This window comes from Boleophthalmus pectinirostris, unplaced genomic scaffold (genome assembly GCF_026225935.1).
Source record: "Boleophthalmus pectinirostris isolate CB_2022bp ecotype Guang Dong unplaced genomic scaffold, ASM2622593v1 HiC_scaffold_10, whole genome shotgun sequence".
In the NCBI taxonomy this organism is placed as follows: Eukaryota; Metazoa; Chordata; class Actinopteri; order Gobiiformes; family Gobiidae; genus Boleophthalmus; species Boleophthalmus pectinirostris.
Genome location: NW_026570971.1, coordinates 320,001 through 342,500, shown reverse-complemented (window position 1 = coordinate 342,500; position 22,500 = coordinate 320,001). Strand labels below are relative to the sequence as shown.

Below are 22,500 nucleotides of genomic sequence, written 5' to 3'. Positions count from 1 at the left end.
AACTATACACACACACACACAACTATACACACACAACTACACACACACACAACACAACTATACACATACAGACTCTTCATCACCGCCTTGCGCAAGAAGGTACACAACTATACACAAGTACACAACTACACACACACTACACAACTAAACACACACGGAGTCTTCATCACTGCGCTGTGTGTGCGGGAGAAGGTACGCAACTTAACAATTACACACAACTATACACACACACACACACACTACACAACTACACCCAACTACACAACTATACACAAATATACAACTACACACACAGTTGTGCGTTTGCTAGTTTGTTGTGTTCAGGTGTTGGTGTGTGTTAGTTTTTTTACACACACACACACACAGTTGTGCGTTTACTGGTGTGTGGTTGTGTTCATGTGTTGTGTGTGTGTTAGTTTTTCAGAGGGAAAGTGAAGTCTGACGAGTCACTTTACACGGTGAGTCTCACATCAACCTGAGTCTCTTTCACATCGTACTTTTATTTAATCATCTTTAATTATGTTTAATCGTGTTTAATTACGTTTAATCATGTTTAATCATCTTTAATCATGTTTAATTACGTTTAATCATGATTAATTATGTTTAATCATGTTTAATTATGTTTAATTATGTTTAATTATGTTTAATCATGTTTAATTATGTTTAATCATCTTTAATCATCTTTAATCATGTTTAATAATATGATTTGACTGTAATATGAGGACAATAATGATCTCTGTGTATATGTATGTTGTGTGTGTTGTGTCTGTGTGTGTCGTGTGTTGTGCGTCCTGTGCGTTGTGCGTCTTTGTGCGTCGTGTGCGTCGTGTGCGTTGTGCGTCGTGTGCGTTGTGCTTCGTGTGCATTGTGTGTCGTGTGCGTTGTGCGTCATGTGCGTCGTGTGCGTTGCGCGTCGTGTGCGTTGTGTGTCGTGTGCGTTGTGCGTCGTTGTGTCGTGTGCGTCGTGTGCGTCATGTGCATGTGCGCGTCGTGTGCGTTGTGTGTCGTGTGTGCGTTGTGCGTCGTTGTGCGTCATGTGCATTGTGCGTCGTGTGCCTTGTGTGTTGTGTGCGTTGTGCGTCGTGTGCGTTGTGCGTCGTGTGCGTTGTGCGTCGTGTGCGTTGTGCGTCGTGTGCGTTGTGCGTCATGTGCTTTGTGCGTTCAGACTCTGAACAGGGATCAGGAGTCCGGTGGATACGCGGGGCTCAGACTTCGGAAAGAAAATCAGGTGAGTTTTTCCTTTAGACCTGAACAAAACAAACAGGAAGTGATCACGGGCGAGTTTAGGCTCCACGGAGTCTGGCTCCAGTTCAGTGGGTGTGGAAAAAGTGTGACCTCGCTCTCTGACCTTTGACCACTGACCTCTGTCCTGCTGAAACACTCTGAGTTTTTACAGAAATAAACTCAGTGTAAAAATCTTTCTGACGTTTCTTCACCGCAGATTCTGTTTTTACAGATTGACAAGTTTTACAACAGTTTTTCAGACTCAGACTCAGGTCAGACTCAGACTCAGGTCAGACTCAGACTCAGGTCAGACTTGAAGGAGACTTGCAGTGTAAAACATTGCGTCACTTTGATTTGAGTTCATTTTGTGTTTTTCAGGCTCCGGCTGCGGACCACAGCGACTCTTTGTACACGGTAACACCCTGACCTCACCATGACCTCACCCTGACCTCACTCTGACCTCACCCTGACCTCACCCTGACCTCACCCTGACCTCACCCTGACCTCACCCTGACCTCACCATGACCTCACCCTGACCTCACCCTGACCTCACCCTGACCTCACCCTGACCTCACCATGACCTCACCTGACCTCACCCTGACCTCACCCTGACCTCACCCTGACCTCACTCTGACCTCACCCTGACCTCACCCTGACCTCACCCTGACCTCACCCTGACCTCACCCTGACCTCTGACCTCACCTGACCTCACCCACCCTGACCTCCCTGACCTCACCTGACCTCACCCTGACCTCACCTGACCTCACCTGACCTCACCCTGACCTCACCCTGACCTCCCTGACCTCCCTGACCTCACCCTGACCTCACCCTGACCTCACCATGACCTCACCCTGACCTCACCCTGACCTCACCCTGACCTCACCCTGACCTCACCCCCGTGTGGACCTCACTCTGTTGGGACGTCACAGTTTAGACTTTTGGTTCTGGGTGTTTTCGTTGAACTGACCCGGGAACATTTCTATTCGTCTTTTAGTTTCTCATTTGTGTTTTAATTATTCATAATTCTCCAAAGAGAAAAACGGCTCAGGGCAGCTGTGGCTATAATTATTATTATTTTATTTAAATCTTAAATCTAAAAAGAGTTTTTATTTTGAAACACTTGTTTGGTTTTGTTGTTTTCTTCTGAACTCAGGGTTTGAACACCAACAGAGAGGACAGTGAGTACAGAGAGCTGCCCAGACGAGAGGTACCACTTTTAATCACATTTCAACACTTTTAATCACATTTCAACACTTTTAATCACATTTCAACACTTTTAATCACATTTAATCTCATTTAATCACTTTTAATCTATTTTAATCACATTTAATAACATTGAAACACATTTGAACACTCTTAAACACATTCAATCAATTTTAAACACTTTTAATCACATTTAAATTAAGTGTGTTTGTGTGTTTGTGTGTGTGTGTGTGTTTGTGTGTGTGTGTGTGTGTGTGTGTGTGTTACTCCTGACTGATCGTGTGTGTGTTTTCTCAGCAGAGGCAGAGGAAGAATGAGCAGGTTTATCAGGTAAAATCAGCTTCACAAATCTTCTCTTTTCTTTTGAATCAACAAAAACATTTCCTCATTTTCGTTATTTTGAGTTTGTCAAACCGCACACACACACACACACACACACACACACACAACACACACACACACACACACACACACACACGTTCTGCTCCGGTCCAGACATTTGCACCTTTTTCTCACGGCTCAAATTTCACCAAAACAACTGGAGACTGGAGTTTAGTACTGACTCGCTGTACTTTATATTCCTCACCTTTGTGTTGGAAAAACATGATTAAAATACATTTTTTTACACTTTGGATGAACATATTTCCATTATTTATTATTATTATTTTATGACTTTTACTTGAGTAAAATCTGATGCTCCTGATGAAACGTTCACACATGAATCTATGAAATATGAATAAATCACAGTGTGTGTTGAGAGCAGCTCAAGTCTTTGTTTGTCTTTCAGGGTCTGAGCGCCGCCACCAGAGACACGTACGACTCCCTGCGCCCGGGACACTGAGCCGCTCTACGGCGCCACCGCAGGCCACCGCAGGCCACCGCAGGCCACCGCAGGCCACCGCAGGCCACCGCAGGCCACCGCAGGCCACCGCAGGCCACCGCAGGCCATTACAGTCCAGCGCTTCTTTAGGCCTGCGGGGGCAGCAGCGTTTCTGAGAAAATTACACATTTACACTTTTACTGACGGTGTCCGAGTTTATGTAGACTAATGTAGACTGATGTAGACTGATGTAGACTAATGTAGACTGATGTAGACTGATGTAGGCTGATGTAGGCTGATGTAGACTAATGTAGACTGATGTAGACTGATGTAGGCTGATGTAGACTGATGTAGACTGATGTAGACTGATGTAGACTGATGTAGACTGATGTAGACTGATGTAGGCTGATGTAGACTGATGTAGACTAATGTAGGCTGATGTAGACTAATGTAGACTGATGTAGACTGATGTAGACTGATGTAGGCTGATGTAGACTGATGTAGACTGATGTAGGCTGATGTAGACTGATGTAGACTGATGTAGGCTGATGTAGACTGATGTAGACTGATGTAGGCTGATGTAGACTGATGTAGACTGATGTAGACTGATGTAGGCTGATGTAGGCTGATGTAGGCTGATGTAGGCTGATGTAGACTGATGTAGACTGATGTAGGCTGATGTAGGCTGATGTAGACTGATGTAGACTGCTGATGTAGGCTGATGTAGACTGATGTAGACTGATGTAGACTGATGTAGGCTGATGTAGACTGATGTAGACTAATGTAGACTGATGTAGGCTGATGTAGAACTGTAGATCCCGGCACACGAGCAGGATGTGTCTTACACAGTTTATGGTTTTGCTTCTTGTTTTGATCCACATTGACTTTTTTTTATTTTTTTATAATAATTCTGAGAAAAGCTTCAACAGTCCTTCACCAGGGCTCAGATTCACAAATACTTTGTCCAAATGTTCATGAAATCAGATAAACACAAACGATTGAGGTGATCATTTTAAAACTCATGTGAAACTGAGCTCTGTTTTTTCCTGAGAATCACTTTTTCAAAGCTTTAACTTGTTCTTTTTAAAGATCTTTTTAAAAATGTGTTTTAGATTTTACTCAATAAAAATATGAATCATGACTCTTGTCGTTCCTTTAAATCTGCTCAAAATAATCAGAAACGAGTAAAAACCAGTGTAACGTCTGTGAACCACATCTTTATTTTATATTTACAGATAAAACCTTTTTATTTGACTTACTTCACTCCTTAAATATAGTATTTATTTGTATCTTCTCGTGTTAAATATAAATATAAATATAGTGTCACACTGACCCTAATAACCCTGAGCTCAACATTTCATCATTTCTAAATCTAGTTATTGAAAAAACTAAATCACACCCAAAGTCGGATCTGGCCTTGTCTGGAAACTCTGAGAGAATCGAATCTGGGCCTAAATCCTGTGGTGTGTGGGGTTTTTACAGACTCTGGTTTAGACCTGGTTTAGACCTGGTTTAGACCTGGTTTAGACCTGGTTTAGACCTGGTTTAGACCTGGTTTAGACTGGTTTAGACCTGGTTTAGACCTGGTTTAGACCTGGTTTAGACCTGGTTTAGACCTGGTTTAGACTTGGTTTTAGACCTGGTTTAGACCTGGTTTAGACCTGGTTTAGACCTGGTTTAGACCTGGTTTAGACCTGGTTTAGACCTGGTTTAGACCTGGTTTAGACCTGGTTTAGACCTGGTTTAGACGTGTGTGAAAAATGTGGATAAGTTTTGATGTTCTACGTCTTGAGATAATGTGGACCAGATTTGAGGTCGCTCGGGCGAACGCCCTCGGAGGAGTTTGTAAAAGCTTTGCAAACTTTAAGCCAATATTACTGCCCCCTAGTGGAGCGCGCGGTGTTGGTGTAATAATATTTTTTCCTTGTCTTGACATGATCGACTTCTGTGTCAAATTTCATGATTGTACATGCAAATTTTTGTGTGTCATTCGTATTCCCTAATGCATTTTTGAGTCGTTTGGGGCTGAACCATTTTATTTCTGTTTGGAAAATGGAAATAGTCAAAACTTAGAGAAGCGCGAGTTTTACCAGATTTTACCAGAACAATTTCCAGGACTTTTTATTATTGTTTAGTGGGTGAAAAATGGGTGAATTGGTTAGAAGAAAAATAATAATAAGAAAGAAAGAATAATTATAATAATATAATAAGAATAATTCTGATACGAGAACGATCGAGAATGATCGCTTTTTTTGGCCGACAAACTAAACATTTTCGGAAACTTCTGGCGCATTGCTACGTCATGGCGAGGGTCCCTGGTCACTACGGTCGAGTCACGTCGCACCATTTAATTTTTCGGCCACTTGGAGCATCGCTTTGCCTTCGTCAGCCTCCGGCGCTCGGGCCTGGATAGAAAGTCCAGACTTGAAAAAAAAAAAATTAATAAAATAAAATAAAAAAAATAATAATAAATATATATAATATATATATATATATATATATATATATATATATATATATATATATATATATATATATATATATATATATATATATATATATATATGTTGAGGGGGAACACATTTTGTAGGAACACATTTTGTGGGGACGTATTTCAGCGTAACAACAATGCGGCTAAAAACATTAGCATATTAGCAGTAGCGGTCCTGAGACTCAGCCGCGAGTTTGATCCAGAAAAACCCGGAACCCGGACCCCGGACCCCTGGGACCCCGGGCCCCTGGGCCCCTGGCTCTGAGTTAAAGCACAGATCTACACGTTTAGACTTTGATCCGGGTCCGCGGGGCTCGTGAGCGTAGTTAGCATTAGCATTAGCATTAACCCAGATTCTGGACGCGCAGGTTTGTTGTGATTTTGTGATTTTGTTGTGATTTTGTTGTCGTGATTTTAAAGTGTTGAATGAAACATGGAGCCCGCGGCCACGAAGCGCAGAGAAGCAAAGAAATCTCTGCGTGTCAAAGTGATCAGCCTCGGGAACGCGGAGGTGGGAAAGGTACGAGCCTCAACACTTGTGTTCGAACCACACATTTATATTTATACATGTTATTATCACTTATTTAATCTACAATACAGACTGTAAACAGTGGAGTGCACCGTGTACAGTCTGTCCTCTAGAGGCGATGTATTTATATATGTTTATACTGTGAGTTTAAAGTGATTTTACACGTTTATACATGTTATATGTTTGTTATGTTTTATATTTGTTATGTTTTTATGTGTGGATTGTGTATTTGTTGTATATTTCTTCTATAATCATGTGTAAATGTGACGTGTGTTTGTGCAGAGCTGCATCATAAAACGTTACTGTGAGAAGAGGTTTGTGCCCAAATACCTGGCAACCATCGGCATCGACTACGGCGTCACCAAGTGAGGACTGGGCCGGGACTGGACCGGGACTGGACCGGGACTGGGCCGGGACTGGGCCGGGACTGGACCGGGACTGGACCGGGACTGGACCGGGACTAACACTGTCCTGTTGTTTGGCAGAGTCCAGGTGAGGGACCGAGAGATTAAAGTGAATATTTTCGACATGGCCGGACACCCCTTCTTCTACGAGGTCAGTGTTTCATACAAATACTTCAACTTTACTACTTCTACTTTACTGCTACTATTGATGCTATTGATACTCGAGCAGCTCTTACTATTGATCCTTCTGACACGAGGCCGTGGGTCAGAGCTTCGTCTACAGAGAAACATCTACAAGTTTGTAAAGAGCAGCTTTAATGTTTTACGGGGGGGCACCTGACACACGGGGGGGGGGGGGCACCTGACACACAGGAGGACTAACTCAGTGGTTAAAGTTTCCTCAGCGTCAGTTTCACACTAATGTATTAAAAAGGAAAGAGCTCCATCTGGTGACCACAAAATGTAACAACAGGCCACAAGACTGAACACAACACTCACGGGAGGGCATCTGGAGTAACGGGGGTCAGAGGTGTGTGCGTGTGACGGGAGGGCATCTGGAGTAACCTGTGTGTTCTTCAGGTGCGTAATGAGTTCTATAAAGACTCTCAGGGCGTGCTGCTCGTGTACGACGTCGGGCTCAGGGAGAGTTTCGAGGCGCTGGATTCGTGGCTCGGGGAAATGAAGCAGGAGATGGGCTCCAGCACCAACACGGAGAACATCGTGTTCAGTGTGTGCGCCAACAAGGTACGACCCCCGACCCCTGACCCCCGACCCTCGACCCTGACATGGAGAACATCGTGTCTCCTTCCCACACTTTCTCCCGCCGTGTGGCTCGTGCCTCAGTCTCTCAGTTCATTGGTTAAAAACAGGTTCTGTGTTCTCCACAGGTGTGAGGGATTCAGGTTTTCCACAGGTGTTGGAGCGGCGGGTGGTGGACCTGTCGGAGCGGCGGGTGACCTCTGAACTCTTGTGTTGCAGGTGGACCTGTCGAAGCGGCGGGTGGTGGACGAGGGGGAGGGGCGACTTTGGGCCGAGTCCAGAGGTTTTCATTATTTTGAGACGTCGGCGCAGAGCGGAGAGGGCATCAGCGAGATGTTCCAGGTACTGACCTGTAACTCCCCCGTCGCCGTGGTAACGCTCCCCTGTCCCCCGTGTGTCAGATGCCCTCCCGTGTGTCTCCCGTTGTCCAGAGCTCACGTTCAGATTTGGTTCCAACTTCCATATTTGTTTATTATTTGTTCAAATATTTGTGTATATTATTTATTCTATTATTTACTGTATAACATTTGCGTATCCTGTTATTTCTCGTTCTCGTTTCAGTCGTTCTTCTCGTCCATCGTGGACATGTGTGAAAACGGCGGGAAGCGTCCCGTGTCCGAAAGCACCGCCGGATTCACAAAGGAACAGGCCGACACCATCCGCCGCATCCGCAACAGCAAAGACTCATGGGACATGCTCGGGGTCAAGCCCGGCGCCACCAGGTCAGGCCCTTTCACAATAAAACAGAGCATTCCTTCACAATAAAGTTCAGTTTCACAGTTTCCTGCTCTTCGTGTGTGAGTTTAAACAGAAACAGGAAACACAAAATAAATATTTATATTGGGCATAAAGAAATTTAAACTAAAACTTAAACACAGGTGACACTAAACTGTTGTTACGTTTACTTCAAGCCTCATCGTTTAAATGTGTTTTGAGGCGAATAAACTGGTGTAGTACAGGTCAGTGTCCACCTGAGGGCGCTCCACAGCAGCTCTGGGTTTCATCTGTTCTTTAAACTTGTTGCTTTAAAAGTTTTTTATTTGTGAACATAAAAGTCCAAAGCAGCTGTACAGATATAAAATAATCACATTTATAAATGTAAATAATCACATGTACAAATAAGAGAAATAATCGTAACAGTGAAGGAGTGAGTGACGGCTGTACTTCCTGTGCAGGGAGGAAGTGAACAAAGCGTACAGGAAGTTGGCCGTGCTGCTGCATCCGGACAAATGTGTGGCTCCAGGAAGTGAAGACGCGTTTAAGGCCGTGGTCAACGCCAGGACCAGTCTGCTCAAGAACATCAAGTAAAGATCAAGCGTCGGGCTCTTTGACCCCTGACCCCCCGAGCACAGAGACGGGTGCCGCCTGCGCCCGCCAGACTGGACTTTTCCACAGCGTCCAAACAAAACTCCAACGGGACGTTTTTCAGTGTGACACCTCAAACATGTTCAGAAATATTTATGAAATATTTAAGTATTTATCCGTTTATTTAAATGCCTGTGACGTCTCGTCTCCTCGTAAAATATTGAAAGTGAATTTTTATATTTTTATTTGATCTTGTTTTTTGTGCCATGTTTCTGTGCCAAACTAAAGAATGAGACCAAACGTTTCCTGTTCAGACTCGTGTGTGCCTCCTGTTAGCGTCTCGCTCCATCAAAACCACATTTTACATTTAGGACTTTTGACTCAAGTTCCATTTTCCTGTTGGTTTGAGGCCCTCGTTTAGACGTCTGTGTGTGTGTGTGTGTGTGTGTCTGTGTGTGTGTATGTATTGTGTGTGTGTGTGTGTATGTGTGTGTGTGTGTGTGTATGTAGAGTGTGTGGGTGTGTGTGTGTGCGCGCCCGACCCTCAAACCCTCCTGTGACGGGGTTCACCTCTCCACAGACCTGACTCAGAACACTCACTGGTCAGACTTCAGATCGATACAAATAAAAAGTTTATTCAGAAATAAAATATTTACAAAAACACTTTTTTTACAAAAATAAAGTCCAGACTCAGTTTCAGTTCAGTTTCCCATCATCCTCTGCTCTCACTCTGAGCCGTCCACTTCCTGTTTCTTCTTTTTCTTCTTCTTTTTCACCTGAAAAACACAAACCTCAGGTCAGCTCTGATTGGACGATGTGTGCGCGCACTCGCGCTAAACAAAAACCGTCAGGTCGCTCATTTCGACGGCGGCGTGACTCAGACGTCGAACGTCTGTGACCTTTAACCTTCAGGGTCGGGTTAAATATTTACACTTCAGATTTGGCCAATCACACGCGAGGCTCAGTGTGAACCACGGCCAAATCCAATGACATTGCCTGCTCTGATTGGACAGTGCGTGGGCGGAGTCTGCTCTGATTGGTCGTTCTGAGGTCAGACAGCCAAGAGATGATGACATCACAGAGTTCAGTGAAAATGCGAAACCATCTCCAGCCTCATCACTCCTCTGTGTGTGTGTGTGTGTGTGTGTGTGTGTGTGTGTGTGTGTGTGCGTGCGTGCGTGCACTACAGGGGTCAGAGGTCACAGGTCTCACCTCGGGCGCCTCCGTTTCCTCTGTAGCCACGCCCTCCTCTGGCTCCGCCTCCTCCACTTTGATCTTTTTCTCTTTTTTCTTTTTCTTCTTTTCTTTCTTCGTCTCTGTGTCTCCGGCGGCGGTGGCGGGCGTCTCCACGGCGTCTGAGTCACTGTCGTCACGTTTTCTCTGAAAGACGAGCACAGGGGTCAGGGTCAGGCTCGGGGGGGGGGGGGGGGTCAGGCTGAGGAGGGGGGGGGGGGGGGGGTCAGACTGACCTTGGCCGGGGTCTCGGGCTCCGACTTCACACTGAAACACAGGACAAAGGGCAGATTACACACAGGAACAAACCACAGGTGACCCCTGACAGGTGAGGGGGCGTGTCCTCAGCAGAGAGGGGGCGTGGTCACAGTGACCTCACTCCGTGTCTCAGAGTTTTTCTGTCGCAGATCGACTCCCTGAAAGAGCACCACAGCCCGACCAGGGATAACTGTCTGCATGACTACGAGTACGAGTACTACGAGTACTACGAGTACTACGAGTACTACGAGTACTACACAAGGATAACTGTAGGAGTATATGCAGTAGTACTAGTGCAGACAAACAGCTACACAGATAAATCTGCATGAGGACAACAAGTTGGGGGGGGGGGGGGGGGGGGGGGGGGGGGGGGGGGGACAGGTGCACCTCACCTGTACTCCGGGTGCTCGTGGCTCCACTCGGACGGCGTGTTTCCATTGGGTTTTCCGTGTTTGTCCAGGAGACCTTTCTGGATCATCATCTTCTTCTGACTCGCCTGAAACAAGACGCCTGTTTAGTCCCTCAGGTCCCCTCAGGTCCCCTCAGGTCCCCTCAGGTCCCATCAGGTCCCATCAGAGTCGGGTGATAGATGGAGGTCAGCACGGCCAGAGGCTCATGAGTCTATCAGCTCATCATGTGGGACCAGGACCAGGACCGACACACAAACACATGGAGACGCACACAGAAACACACACACACACACACGTGTACCTTTGGTCCCAGGCCCCACTTCCTGGGGTAAGTGTCTCGCTCCATAATCACACGTTTGATTTTGGCCACGACGCCGTGATCACACGAAGAGATGACCGCCGTGGTCATGAGCGCCACCGCTGTAAAACACAACACAACAACTGTCAGAACACAAAACACACACAGGTCATGAGCGCCACTTGGGGCTGGGGACCAAAATTGGGTTTTCAGTAGAAACTGACTGAAACTGTTCAGTCCTGGTACTAAAATCTAAAACAGACATGTCCAAACTATGGCCCGTGGGCCAAATGCAGCCTTCAGACAAACTTTTCTTGGCCCTTACACTTCCAGGTGAATTGGCCCAACAAATGAATTGACACCAAATGACCTTGCATCATTTAAAAACTATTTTTTTACTGCAAGTTTTTTGACAATCTGCCTTGATAAAGCGAATATTTAATATTTAGTGTTTGGTTTTAAGGATCTTAGAATGAACCAGACTTTATTCACACTAAAATGTTAAACCTGCATGTGTCAGTTATTCCCTGTTGGGCCCCTCCCCCGGGCCCCTCACTCAGCCTCTGCTTTGTCTGTTTAGAGATGTGGCCCTTGATGAAAAAAGTTTGGACACCCCTGATCTAAAACCTCCTTTTGGAGCCGACTTTCAGTTCTTCAGTGTTAAACTCCAGCGTCAACGACCCGGGGGAAAAAACACAAACAAACACCAATTTATCAACGGTGCCGGTGCTCACAAGTCACGACACGAGTGAAACAGCTCACGTTTCAGTCCTAAATGTGTCTAAACAAAGCACAGTCACTGCTGAAACAGAAGAAACATCTGCAGCTTCAAACTTCACCTCCTGAAACTTTACAGCGTCAGAGTCAAAGAGACGAGGGGAAAATAAATCCACATCAGTCAAACAGTCTGCGAAAAGTTCTCAAGTCGTTTTTAAAGAAAATGTGCAAGAATTAAATGAAAGAATTAATGAAGTGAAACTGTCTTGACCTGAGCACATTTAAGAATTTACTTTTCTCTGAGGCTCATTCTGCAGAGAACATGGCCCCCCCAGAGTCCCCCCAGAGTCCCCCCAGAGTCCCCAGAGTCCCCCCAGAGTCCCCCCAGGGCCCCCCCAGAGTCCCCCAGGTCCCATCAGAGTCGGGTGATAGATGGAGGTCAGCACGGCCAGAGGCTCATGAGTCTATCAGCTCATCATGTGGGACCAGGACCAGACCAGGACCAGAGACCAAATCCTGAGCACTATGGGACCTGGAGGCTCTTTTGGTTGATATGTGTACTAGTACTACAGTAGTATTATAGCATATGCAGTAGTACCTGTACATATGGCCTCTCCTTTGGTGGTGTGTGGTACTGTAGTACATGCAGTAGTAGTAGTAGTATTTGTAGTACCTGTACATATGGCCTCTCCTTTGGTGGTGTGTGGTACTGTAGTACATGCAGTAGTAGTAGTAGTATTTGTAGTACCTGTACATATGGCCTCTCCTTTGGTGGTGATGATGACGACGTCTTGATTCACTTCGATTCCGTCCTCGTACCTCAGGACTCCAGGAAGCATCACCTTCGCCCCGTAACAGATCGCATTCACCTGGACGCACAAACACACACATGAACACACACACACACACACACACATGAACACACACACACACATGAACACACACACACACACACACACACACACACCTGAACACACAAACACACGTGAACACACACACACATGAACGCACAAACACACACATGAACGCACAAACACACACATGAACGCACAAACTGGACGCACATAACGCACAAACACACACAAACACGCACACACCTGAACGCACACACACACAATCATCACCTTTGCCCCATTAGATTTGTGCGTCCAGGTGAATGCAAACATGAAAACACAGAAGTCTGCTCTGATTGGACAGTGCGTGGGCGGAGTCTGCTTTGATTGGTCGGTTTGAGGTCAGACAGCCAAGAGATGATGACATCACAGAGTTCAGTGAAAATGCGAAACCATCTCCAGCCTCATCACTCCTCTTCCTCCGTGTGTGTGTCTGCGTGCGCGCGTCTGCGTGTGTGTGTCTGTCTCTGTCTCTGTGCGTGTGCGTGTGTGTGTGCGTGTGTGTGTCTGTGTGCGTGTGCGTCTGTGTGTCTGTCTGCGTGTGTGTGTCTGTCTGTGTGCGTGTGCGTCTCTGTGTGTGTGCGTGTCTCTGTGTGCGTGTGTGTCTCTGTGTGTGTGCGTGCGTGTGTGTCTGTGTGCGTGTGCGTCTCTGTGTGTGTGCGTGTCTCTGTGTGTCTCTGTGTGCGTGCTGCGTGTGTGTGTGTCTGCGTGTGTGTCTGTCTCTGTGTGTGTGCGCGTGTGTGTCTGTCTCTGTGTGTGTCTGCGTGTGTGTGTGTCTGCGTGTGTGTCTGTCTCTGTGTGTGTGCGCGTGTGTGTCTGTCTCTGTGTGTGTGTGTGTCTGCGTGTGTGTCTGTCTGTGTGTGTGCGCGTGTGTGTCTGTCTCTGTGTGTGTGTGTGTCTGCGTGTGTGTCTGTCTCTGTGTGTGTGCGCGTGTGTGTCTGTCTCTGTGTGCGTCTGCGTGTGTGTGTGTCTCTGTGTGTGTGCGTCTGCCCGTGTCCTCTCGGGGGGTACTCACGGCGCTGTCCTTCATGACGATGCGTTTGTGTGAGGTCAGGAGTTTTTCGAGCGGGAAAATGACTCGTCTGAGGTACGACTCGTCTTTGTTGTGGTCGAACTGCCACTGAGCGTCCAGCACGTCGTGCATCGTCACCAGGTTATCCTGAAGTACACAAAAGTACTATTACTACAAGTACTACAAGTCCTACAGACATATGCACAAACACACTGTTACTCGTGCGGTGAAACTTTGACTCATTTTTTCTACATTTCGTCTCCAGACTCTCGACGCCGAACACGACCTGAGCCCAAAGCCCAGAGGAAGTTTCGGCGCCATTTCCAAACGTGACCTGACTGCGTTTAAGCGGCGTGTGATGTCAGCAGAGACACGGCAGCGTCCAATGAGAACGCTCCGCAGTGATGTCACCGCAGAGCGTCCAGAGCGCCGCTTCGGTCTCGTGCACTTCCTGTTCCAGAGATTAATTACCGGCGTCCGGACGAGAGCCGGGGCCAGACTCAACACTCTGGGTCAAAGGTCGGTTGGGTCAGAGGTCACAGACTCACCTTCTCCCCCAGGACGCCCGAGCGAACCCTCCGGAGCTCCTGCATCTGCCCCCCCACCCCCAGCAGCAGCCCCACGTGCACACACAACGTCCTGATGTACGTGCCCGCCTCACAGCTCACCCAGAAGATCCCTGCACGAAGAAGAAGAAGAGATGAAGAGTGAGGAAGATGAGGAAGAGGAGAGAGGAGTGAGGAGGAGGAGGTACAGACCGAGGCGTTTCTCCGGGTCGTACTCGAGTAGTTTGCTCTCGTAGATGGTCCTGACTCGGAGCTGACGCTTCACGGCGGCGATCAGCGGGGGGCGCTGGAACAGAGCTCCAGTCAGAGTCTCCAGGGCCTGAGAGAAGAAGAACACGAGGTTTAAACCAATCAGCTGTGAGCTCACAGTCATGTGACCTCAAGTGTGTGTATAGTCTGAATAGTGTGTGTACTGTGGCTGAACGTGTTCAGAGTACTCTGATAGTAGTACGTGTAGTACGTGTAGTACGTGGAGTACGTGGAGTACGTGGTTCAGATCATCAGGTCCAGGACTGAACCCTGTAGAACCAGAACCGGCGCAGACACTGTGGTGCAGAGTACAACACAGTACATGTGTACATGTGTACTCTGTAGCAGTACTATATGCAGTATTTTTGTAGTATTTGTCCCTCTAGTACTTTGGAGCTCGTATTTGTGGGTGATTTTATAATCAGACGTTTAATTTCAATAAAAAGTAATAAAAAAGTAAGTTTATTTTAACATAATTACATAATTCCAGAGCAAAACGAACAGAAGGATTTGGCTTAAACTTTTGTCATTTTTAAATGATTCATGTTTTAAAAGTGTTGAAGTATTTTGTCGCTGGGGCAGTGACTCTTACTCATCTGTTACTGATCTGTTCTCACTTTTGGAAAACTTCGTTTCCACATTTTGTCCTTTTGACTCCGGCTTAAGTTTTTTTTGGTGACAGATTCTGATCCAGGAGGCGGGACTCGACTCAAACGCATTTTCACACAAAACTTGTTTGTTTTATTTGAGTCATGCTCAATTCATTCATTTCATTTTTATGAAAAACCAATGATAAAAAACCCAAAAACATCCAGATAAAAGAAAACATGTCAAGTGTAACGTCACCCAGCCGACTCTGCGACTGAGGAGTTTTCAAATTTAGAATCTATTAAACATGAAGCTTTAACACTTTAGATAAAAGAAAAATCCAAGCAACAGCTTCAAAAGTAAAAACATGTCTGAATCTCAAAGTCCTGAGTGACGCTGGTTTAGAATAAAGTCCAGAGTCACTCGGCTGACGAGCTCAAACTCTCAGCTCCATCAAATCTGACGCAAATACACAATCACATTTACAGCATTTACGGCTCCTCCGCCTCACCGTAGTACAGGCAGCCGTAGTAGTACAGGCAGCCGTAGTAGTACAGGCAGCCGTAGTAGTACAGGCAGCCGTAGTAGTACAGCAGCCGTAGTACAGGCAGCCGTAGTAGTACAGGCAGCCGTAGTAGTACAGGCAGCCGTAGTAGTACAGGCAGCCGTAGTAGTACAGGCAGCCGTAGTAGTACAGGCAGCCGTAGTAGTACAGGCAGCCGTAGTAGTAGTACAGGCAGCCGTAGTAGTACAGGCAGCCGTAGTAGTAGTAGTAGTACAGGCAGCCGTAGTAGTACAGGCAGCCGTAGTAGTACAGGCAGCCGTAGTAGTACAGGCAGCCGTAGTAGTACAGGCAGCCGTAGTAGTAGTAGTACAGGCAGTCGTAGTAGTACAGGCAGTCGTAGTAGTACAGGCAGTCGTAGTAGTACAGGCAGTCGTAGTACAGGCAGTCGTAGTACAGGCAGTAGTAGTACAGGCAGTAGTAGTACAGGCAGTAGTAGTACAGGCAGTAGTAGTACAGGCAGTATTTGTAGTACAGGCAGTATTTGTAGTACCTTGGCGAGCTCGTGCTGGGAGCTGATGGCGTTGTGCAGCCGGACGATGCCCACATACTCTTTACCTGAAACAGAGCAGTGATTGGCTGTTTGTTACTGTGGCCCACAGGGGGCGGAGCTTGGGAGAAGGGCGGGGCCACACAGACGAGTGACACCGGTGAGGGGACGGTGGAGAGGCAGTGTGTGTGCGCCGTGTGTGTGTGCGCCTTGTGTGTGCCTGCGCTCTGTTGGCTCTTGACTTGTCTTGTGTCTCAGTCCACACACACGATGAGGCAGTGTGTGCGTGTGTCGTGTGTGTGTGCGTCTGTGCATGTGTCGTGTGTGCGTCTGTGCATGTGTCGTGTGCAGCGTGCACGTCGTGTGTGTGCAGCGTGCACGTCGTGTGTGTGTGTGCAGCGTGCACGTCGTGTGTGTGTGTGCAGCGTGCACGTCGTGTGTGCGCAGCGTGCACGTCGTGTGTGTGTGCGTCGTGTGTGTGTGTGCAGCGTGCACGTCGTGTGTGTGCAGCGTACACGTCGTGTGTGCGCGTCGTGTGTGTGCAGCGTGCACGTCGTGTGTGTGCAGCGTGCACGTCGTGTGTGTGCGTGCACGTCGTGTGTGTGCAGCGTGCACGTCGTGTGTGTGTGCAGCGTGCACGTCGTGTGTGTGCAGCGTGCACGTCGTGTGTGTGTGCGTCGTGTGCGTCGTGTGTGTGCAGCGTGCACGTCGTGTCGTGTGTGTGCATGTACCTGCGCTCTGTTGGCTCTTGACGAGTCGTGTGGCTCGGTCCACACACACGATGAGGCAGCCCGTGACTTTCGGGTCGAGGGTTCCGCTGTGACCCGTTTTCTCCACGCGCAGAATCCTCCGGATCCAGGCCACCACCTCGTGAGACGACGGGTTCGCCGGTTTGTCCAGGTTTATAAAGCCTGACCTGAGGCACAACACCGGGTCAGAACCAAAGACAAAGACCAGACACCAAGTCGTGGATGTCGTAGTAGTCGTAGTCGTAGTACCTGACGTAGTCGTGGATGTTCCTCTTCAGGGGGTTGCTGCCGTTGGGCAGGGGCGTGTAGTGACTCGTTCTGATGTTCAGTTTGTCGAAATTCTACAAAATAAAATAATTCATTTTAAAATGTGATCAGATCTGGAGTCTCAAGTACTACAGTACTGCAGTACAATATTTACAGTATTTGTACTTTAAGTATGTCTGATCAGTCCTGGCCCCCAGTACTGCAGTAGTATTTATAGTACTATAGTATAATCAGCAGTATTTGTAGCACTATAATAGTATTTGTAGCAGTGTAGTATTTCTAGTACTACAGTAGCTATTGCAGTAGTATTTGTAGTAGTATTTGCAGTACTGCAGTAATCTGTGATCAGCCCCATCTCCTCGTCCCCGCCCCGTCGGCAGCAGCGTTCGCTTTTCCCGCGCGTCGCTCAAACGTCTCACCGGCAGAACGCCGAGAGACGCGAACGCCGCGCGGACAGGCCCCGCCCCCAGAACGGGAGCGACGCCGTGACAACGAGCGCCGACCAATCAGAGCTCAGAGAATGGATAAACAGGTTCATCACCTCACAGACTCCAGCAGGGGGCGCTGGTCTAAATGTACCTCAGAGTTTCACCACAACTTTAAAACCGGTTCAGTTTCAACTGTTCTACAGGCTCAGGTTTCCTCAAACTGTACAACTATAGAATATATACACACTACACTATACACACATACACACACACACACACTATACACACACAAACTGTACAACTATACACACACACACACTATACAACTATAGAATATATATACACTATACACACACATACACACACTATACACACTAGAGCCCGACCGATTTATCGGCCAATATGAGCACCTGGAGACATATCGGCTATCGGCCGATATACTTGCTGATAGGGGCCGATATTTCACGTGGGCATGTTACACCTCGTTATAAAGCTTAGACTCTCTACATTCTGTTCATTTAATCCAATTTACAGTCAGATAAATGTCCTCATATGTGACTCCACATCAGTATTTATCTACGGAGTCATTTGTCTGTGTGTGTCGTACTGTCCCTGAACACACCACAGAGTCACGTCACTTCACTCACGTGTGTTTGTTTACACCTGCAGACACAGATCCAAACACTGAGATTATTTTCTTTTTACGGACAATCGGTTTGAGTCTGGATTAAAAGGACATTTATTAGAGCAGATTTGTGATGTGGGAGGAGCCTGTGTGATGTGGGAGGAGCCTGTGTGAGTCTGAGTGTTGGAAATATGTCGACTTTGAAGCTAGTTTAGGTTTTGTTAGCGGTTAGCTGCTGTAGCTCTGCACATAAACAGGCTGTTTTCTATTGGTCTATTGTAAAGTGACTGTATTGGCCGTATATTTGTTACTGGACCAGTATTGATATGTAAATGAGCTGTGAATAGACGTGTGAATGATCCACATTTATGCATATAATTAACTACCGCGGCGCGCAGCATTTACGGCTAAAGGCTAATAGCGATAGTTTATTTACTAGCAGGAGTTATGGGTCGTGATTGAAGCGGCTCTTAGAGCGAACAACAGGAGCATGTTTCTTATTGGGAGCCGTGTTTTCTCTTTTTCCCACTTTTTTCTCTTCATGCCGCATGTCGACCCGTAGTTTAACAGCAGCAGCAGCTGAAAACGAAACTTTCAGAAATCTGCGTGTGCATAGGATAAAAAAAAAGTGCATATTTGGCTGCAGTTCAGCATAAAATGAATAAACCAGAACTAATCTTGGGCTCGAGTGCAGGAGAGAGATAGAGACCGAGTCCCGACACTCAGTCCTGGTTCAGTCCTGGTTCAGTCCTGCTTGCAACAAAACAATGTCAAGAGTCGCTTGGGAGCCGAAAGAGCCAACTGCTTTAGTGAGCCGAGCCAAAAGAGCCGGTTCTCTAAAAAAAAAAACGAATACCCATCACTAGTGTCTAGAATGTGATGCAAAAATGCCGTTAGGCCAAACTACTGTCTGTAAATATGATGTAAAGAGTCAAAATAACAATAAATGTTGCCTAAATAAACCCAATTTAGAATCCACCAGAGACAAACCTAAGTTTTTTAATCAATTCAAGATTTACAGTCAATTTTTCCATCACTAAATATATCGGTGATTATATCGGCAGCTCCAACTCCCATTATATCGGCTTCATATCAGCCACAACAAAATCCATATCGGTCGGGCTCTAATATACACACATATATACACACTATACACACACACATATACACACACAAACTGTACAACTATAGACCATACACACATACACACACGTCACACACCTGTGTGTGTTCGTACCTTGAGTAGGAGGGGCCATTGTGACGTGTCCAGAGTCGCAGCTTTGGACTCAGGTTTGATCAGGAAGTCTGCGCTCTGCTGGATCTCCTACAAAATAAGACACCACTGCATGACTCCTACAAAATAAGACACCACTGCATGACTCCTACAAAATAAGACACCACTGCATGACTCCTACAAAATAAGACACCACTGCATGACTCCTACAAAATAAGACACCACTACACGACGCTCCTACAAAGTTAGTTTCTTTTCACGTGGGTCACGTGACTCACCCCCACATCGTCCTCGTGCACCTTCTTCGCCTTTTTCTTCTTTTTCACTGAAACTGAAAGAAACATTTTAGACAAACACCAGAGGGAGCTCACGCGCACACAAAATGTCCCGCAGACTTAAAGCCTGGAGACTCGAGTCCCGGTCTGACCCGGAGCAGATTTGAGCTCGTGTCCACAAACACGTGGTGGACGCGCCGCGTGGACAAACTTTCACTTTAACTTTAAGTGTGTAAAGGAATAAACCCGGAGTCGGAGCGCGGGTCGGACCCGGAGTCAGTATGAGCTCCACGTGAGAGACACGTGGTGACGCTGCACACGCGCACAAACGCGTTTTTCTGCGGCAGAAAAAGACTTGAATCCCCGCGGAGCGCGGGTCAGGGCGCGGGTCCGTGGGGAACTCGAGTCATAAACACAAACCAAAACAGCAAAAGAATTTAAGGAGTCACGGACTCGGCGCGTGTCTGTGGCGCAGAGGCGCGTTAAAACTCGAGTCATAAAGAGCGTAACCCCGCAGCGTGTGACCTGGTGCACAGAGCCTCAGGTCACAGAGCCTCAGGTCACAGACTCGAGCCACGCTAAAGCCTAAACATTTTTCCAGAGTTTCCCCGGAGCCGCGAGGAGCCGCGAGGAGCCTCACCTTCCACCGCCGCCATCGTCCTGCAACTGACCACGCGTGCGCCGTGCCGTGCTTAACTTCCGCCCCAGACACGCACTTCCGGTGAGGTCATAGCGCCCCCAGCGGCAAAACAGAGACACTGCACTTTAATGTAAATATAAAAATGTCCACGAGTAGAATTATGTTTAAACTAAAGTTTTAAACACATTAAACTTATTTAAACTTATAAACATGATAAGCACAAGTTTAATAATAGAAATATAAAAATGTACACGTGTAGAATTATGTTTAAACTAAAGTTTTAAACACATTAAACTTATTTACACATAACAACACATAAACACGTGTCACGTGCCTAAACACATACGCATGCGCAGTCTCTTCCGGGGCGGCAGGGGGCGCTGCTCTCACACTGACGCAGCTGTGCACGCGCTCAGCCGCACGTGGGACTCAGACCCGGATCAGAACTGGACCAGGACCAAGACCAGGACCAAGACCGGGACCAAGACCGGGACCAAGACCGGGACCAGGACCAAGACCGGGACCAGGACCCGCCGTAGACCCCGAGCAGAATTGACCCGAGACCCGAGACCACCGGGACATGGAAGGTGAGACAGGAGCAGACAGGAGCAGACAGGGGCAGACAGGAGCAGACAGCAGACAGGGCAGACAGGAGCAGACAGGGCAGACAGGCAGACAGGGCAACAGGAGCAGACAGGGGCAGACAGGAGCAGACAGCAGACAGGGGCAGACAGGGCAGACAGGAGCAGACAGCAGACAGCAGACAGGAGCAGGACAGGGGCAGACAGGGGCAGGACAGGAGCAGACAGGAGCAGACAGGAGCAGACAGGAGCAGACAGGGGCAGACAGGAGCAGACAGCAGACAGGGCAGACAGAGCAGACAGGACAGGGGCAGACAGGAGCAGACAGGGAGCAGACAGGGGCAGACAGGAGCAGACAGGAGCAGACAGGAGCAGACAGGGGCAGACAGGAGCAGACAGGAGCAGACAGGGGCAGACAGGAGCAGACAGGGGCAGACAGGAGCAGACAGGGGCAGACAGGAGCAGACAGGAGCAGACAGGGCAGACAGGAGCAGACAGGAGGCAGCAGACAGGAGCAGACAGGAGCAGACAGGAGCAGACAGGTGCAGACAGGTGCAGTGTTCTGCTTCCTCGAAATGAGCCGCGTTGTGTTTTTGTTTCCTGTTTGTACAGATCCAATAAACCCTGACCCCTGACCTCGTGCGTGGGTCATTAATGTGTGCATCGGTCTTTAGTGTGCGTGGGTCATTAATGTGTGCATCGGTCATTAGTGTGCGTGGGTCATTAATGTGTGCATCGGTCTTTAGTGTGCGTGGGTCATTAATGTGTGCATCGGTCATTAGTGTGCGTGGGTCATTAATGTGTGCATCGGTCTTTAGTGTGCGTGGGTCATTAATGTGTGCATCGGTCATTAGTGTGCGTGGGTCATTAATGTGTGCATCGGTCATTAGTGTGCGTGGGTCATTAATGTGTGCATCGGTCATTAGTGTGCGTGGGTCATTAGTGTGTGTGCGTGGGTCACTAGTGTGCGTGGGTCATTAGTGTGCGTGGGTCATTAGTGTGTGTGCGTGGGTCACTAGTGTGCGTGGGTCATTAGTGTGCGTGGGTCATTAGTGAGTGCGTGGGTCATTAGTGTGCGTGGGTCATTAGTGTGAGTGTGCGTGGGTCATTAGTGTGCGTGGGTCATTAGTGTGCGTGGGTCATTAGTGTGCGTGGGTCATTAGTGTGTGTGCGTGGGTCACTAGTGTGCGTGGGTCATTAGTGTGCGTGGGTCATTAGTGTGTGTGGGTCACTAGTGTGCGTGGGTCATTAGTGTGTGTGTGTGGGTCATTAGTGTGCGTGGGTCACTAGTGTGCATGGGTCACGTGTGTGCGTGGGTCATTAGTGTGCGTGGGTCACCAGTGTGTGTGGGTCACTAGTGTGCGTGGGTCACGTGTGTGCGTGGGTCATTAGTGTGCGTGGGTCACTAGTGTGTGTGCGTGGGTCACTAGTGTGTGTGGGTCATTAGTGTGCGTGGGTCATTAGTGTGTGTGCGTGGGTCACTAGTGTGTGTGCGTGGGTCATTAGTGTGCATGGGTCATTAGTGTGTGTGGGTCACTAGAGGGCGACTCGTTTGTTTCACTGCGACTCTTCAGTTTGATTTATTCAACAAAACAAAATAAAACACAAAGTCACAAAAAATCAAATCAAAAATCTAAACTCTTCAAACTTTAGACGTTTTTTAAAACCGACTGGAACAGTTTAATATGTT

At 47.6% G+C, this 22,500-nt stretch overlaps 4 protein-coding genes and 5 non-coding genes across 17 annotated transcripts in view; 3 read left to right on the top strand and 6 right to left on the bottom strand.

Annotated features, from left to right (window-relative positions):
- LOC110170887 (high affinity immunoglobulin epsilon receptor subunit gamma-like) overlaps positions 1-4,388 on the top strand; it is a 9,175-nt gene extending 4,787 nt beyond the window's left edge. Inside the window, exons 4-10 of one of the 8 annotated variants that reach the window (XR_008633149.1) lie at positions 417-458; positions 1,166-1,228; positions 1,603-1,638; positions 2,378-2,431; positions 2,725-2,757; positions 3,215-3,321; positions 3,372-4,388. Coding sequence is in view for 5 of the 8 variants with exons in the window: in XM_055160976.1 (XP_055016951.1) it covers positions 417-458; positions 1,166-1,228; positions 1,603-1,638; positions 2,378-2,431; positions 2,725-2,757; positions 3,215-3,268 (282 nt within the window). In the remaining 3 variants the exon portion in view is untranslated. Of the gene's footprint in view, positions 1-416; positions 459-1,165; positions 1,229-1,602; positions 1,639-2,377; positions 2,432-2,724; positions 2,758-3,214 lie in introns of all 8 variants that reach the window. The other 7 variants (XR_008633147.1, XR_008633148.1, XM_055160976.1 and 4 more) reach the window with 7 other exon arrangements.
- Positions 4,389-5,872: 1,484 nt separating this feature from the next.
- dnajc27 (DnaJ (Hsp40) homolog, subfamily C, member 27) lies at positions 5,873-9,047 on the top strand. The gene is made up of 7 exons (XM_020936571.2): positions 5,873-6,258; positions 6,550-6,632; positions 6,753-6,822; positions 7,251-7,415; positions 7,650-7,772; positions 7,992-8,152; positions 8,606-9,047. The coding sequence occupies exons 1-7, from the start codon at positions 6,172-6,174 to the stop codon at positions 8,736-8,738; spliced, it is 822 nt and encodes a 273-aa protein (XP_020792230.1). The 5' UTR covers positions 5,873-6,171; the 3' UTR covers positions 8,739-9,047.
- A 302-nt stretch (positions 9,048-9,349) lies between these two features.
- dkc1 (dyskeratosis congenita 1, dyskerin) lies at positions 9,350-20,333 on the bottom strand. Of its 2 annotated transcripts, XM_055159733.1 has the most exons (15): positions 20,230-20,333; positions 19,593-19,645; positions 19,318-19,404; positions 17,010-17,101; positions 16,743-16,927; positions 16,015-16,079; positions 14,315-14,441; positions 14,105-14,235; positions 13,560-13,703; positions 12,400-12,520; positions 10,938-11,056; positions 10,619-10,722; positions 10,205-10,235; positions 9,948-10,115; positions 9,350-9,511 (listed from the first exon to the last, which is right to left on the bottom strand). In XM_055159733.1, the coding sequence occupies exons 1-15, from the start codon at positions 20,243-20,245 to the stop codon at positions 9,461-9,463; spliced, it is 1,494 nt and encodes a 497-aa protein (XP_055015708.1). In that variant the 5' UTR covers positions 20,246-20,333; the 3' UTR covers positions 9,350-9,460. The 2 variants fall into 2 exon arrangements, with proteins under 2 accessions (XP_055015708.1, XP_055015711.1); XM_055159736.1 differs by lacking the exons at positions 9,350-9,511; positions 9,948-10,115; positions 10,205-10,235 and having other exon boundaries at positions 10,615-10,722.
- Positions 9,783-9,860, bottom strand: LOC129411493 (small nucleolar RNA SNORD53/SNORD92). The gene has a single exon (XR_008633319.1). It is a non-coding gene; the product is annotated as a small nucleolar RNA SNORD53/SNORD92 (small nucleolar RNA).
- LOC129411486 (small nucleolar RNA SNORD83) lies at positions 10,794-10,867 on the bottom strand. The gene has a single exon (XR_008633313.1). It is a non-coding gene; the product is annotated as a small nucleolar RNA SNORD83 (small nucleolar RNA).
- On the bottom strand, positions 12,062-12,135 carry LOC129411484 (small nucleolar RNA SNORD83). Its single transcript, XR_008633312.1, has one exon. It is a non-coding gene; the product is annotated as a small nucleolar RNA SNORD83 (small nucleolar RNA).
- On the bottom strand, positions 12,883-12,960 carry LOC129411492 (small nucleolar RNA SNORD53/SNORD92). Its single transcript, XR_008633318.1, has one exon. It is a non-coding gene; the product is annotated as a small nucleolar RNA SNORD53/SNORD92 (small nucleolar RNA).
- Positions 17,369-17,573, bottom strand: LOC129411494 (small nucleolar RNA SNORD17). The gene has a single exon (XR_008633320.1). It is a non-coding gene; the product is annotated as a small nucleolar RNA SNORD17 (small nucleolar RNA).
- Positions 20,334-20,590: 257 nt separating the features above from the next.
- The window catches only part of cinp (cyclin-dependent kinase 2 interacting protein), a 16,655-nt gene continuing 14,745 nt past the window's right edge, over positions 20,591-22,500 (top strand). Inside the window, exon 1 of the mRNA XM_055160541.1 lies at positions 20,591-20,816. Coding sequence (XP_055016516.1) covers positions 20,810-20,816 — 7 coding nt within the window. The 5' untranslated portion in view covers positions 20,591-20,809. The remainder of the gene's footprint in view (positions 20,817-22,500) is intronic.

Coding starts and splice junctions, on each gene's coding strand:
- dnajc27 (XM_020936571.2), top strand. CDS start 6,172: ATGGAGCCCGCGGCCACGAAGCGCAGAGAAGCAAAGAAATCTCTGCGT. Junction 6,823..7,250: donor GACACCCCTTCTTCTACGAG/GTCAGTGTTTCA, acceptor TGTGTTCTTCAG/GTGCGTAATGAGTTCTATAA. Junction 8,153..8,605: donor GTCAAGCCCGGCGCCACCAG/GTCAGGCCCTTT, acceptor CTTCCTGTGCAG/GGAGGAAGTGAACAAAGCGT.
- dkc1 (XM_055159733.1), bottom strand. Junction 17,102..19,317: donor AATGGCCCCTCCTACTCAAG/GTACGAACACAC, acceptor TTTATTTTGTAG/AATTTCGACAAACTGAACAT. Junction 16,080..16,742: donor CAAGAGCCAACAGAGCGCAG/GTACATGCACAC, acceptor GCTCTGTTTCAG/GTAAAGAGTATGTGGGCATC.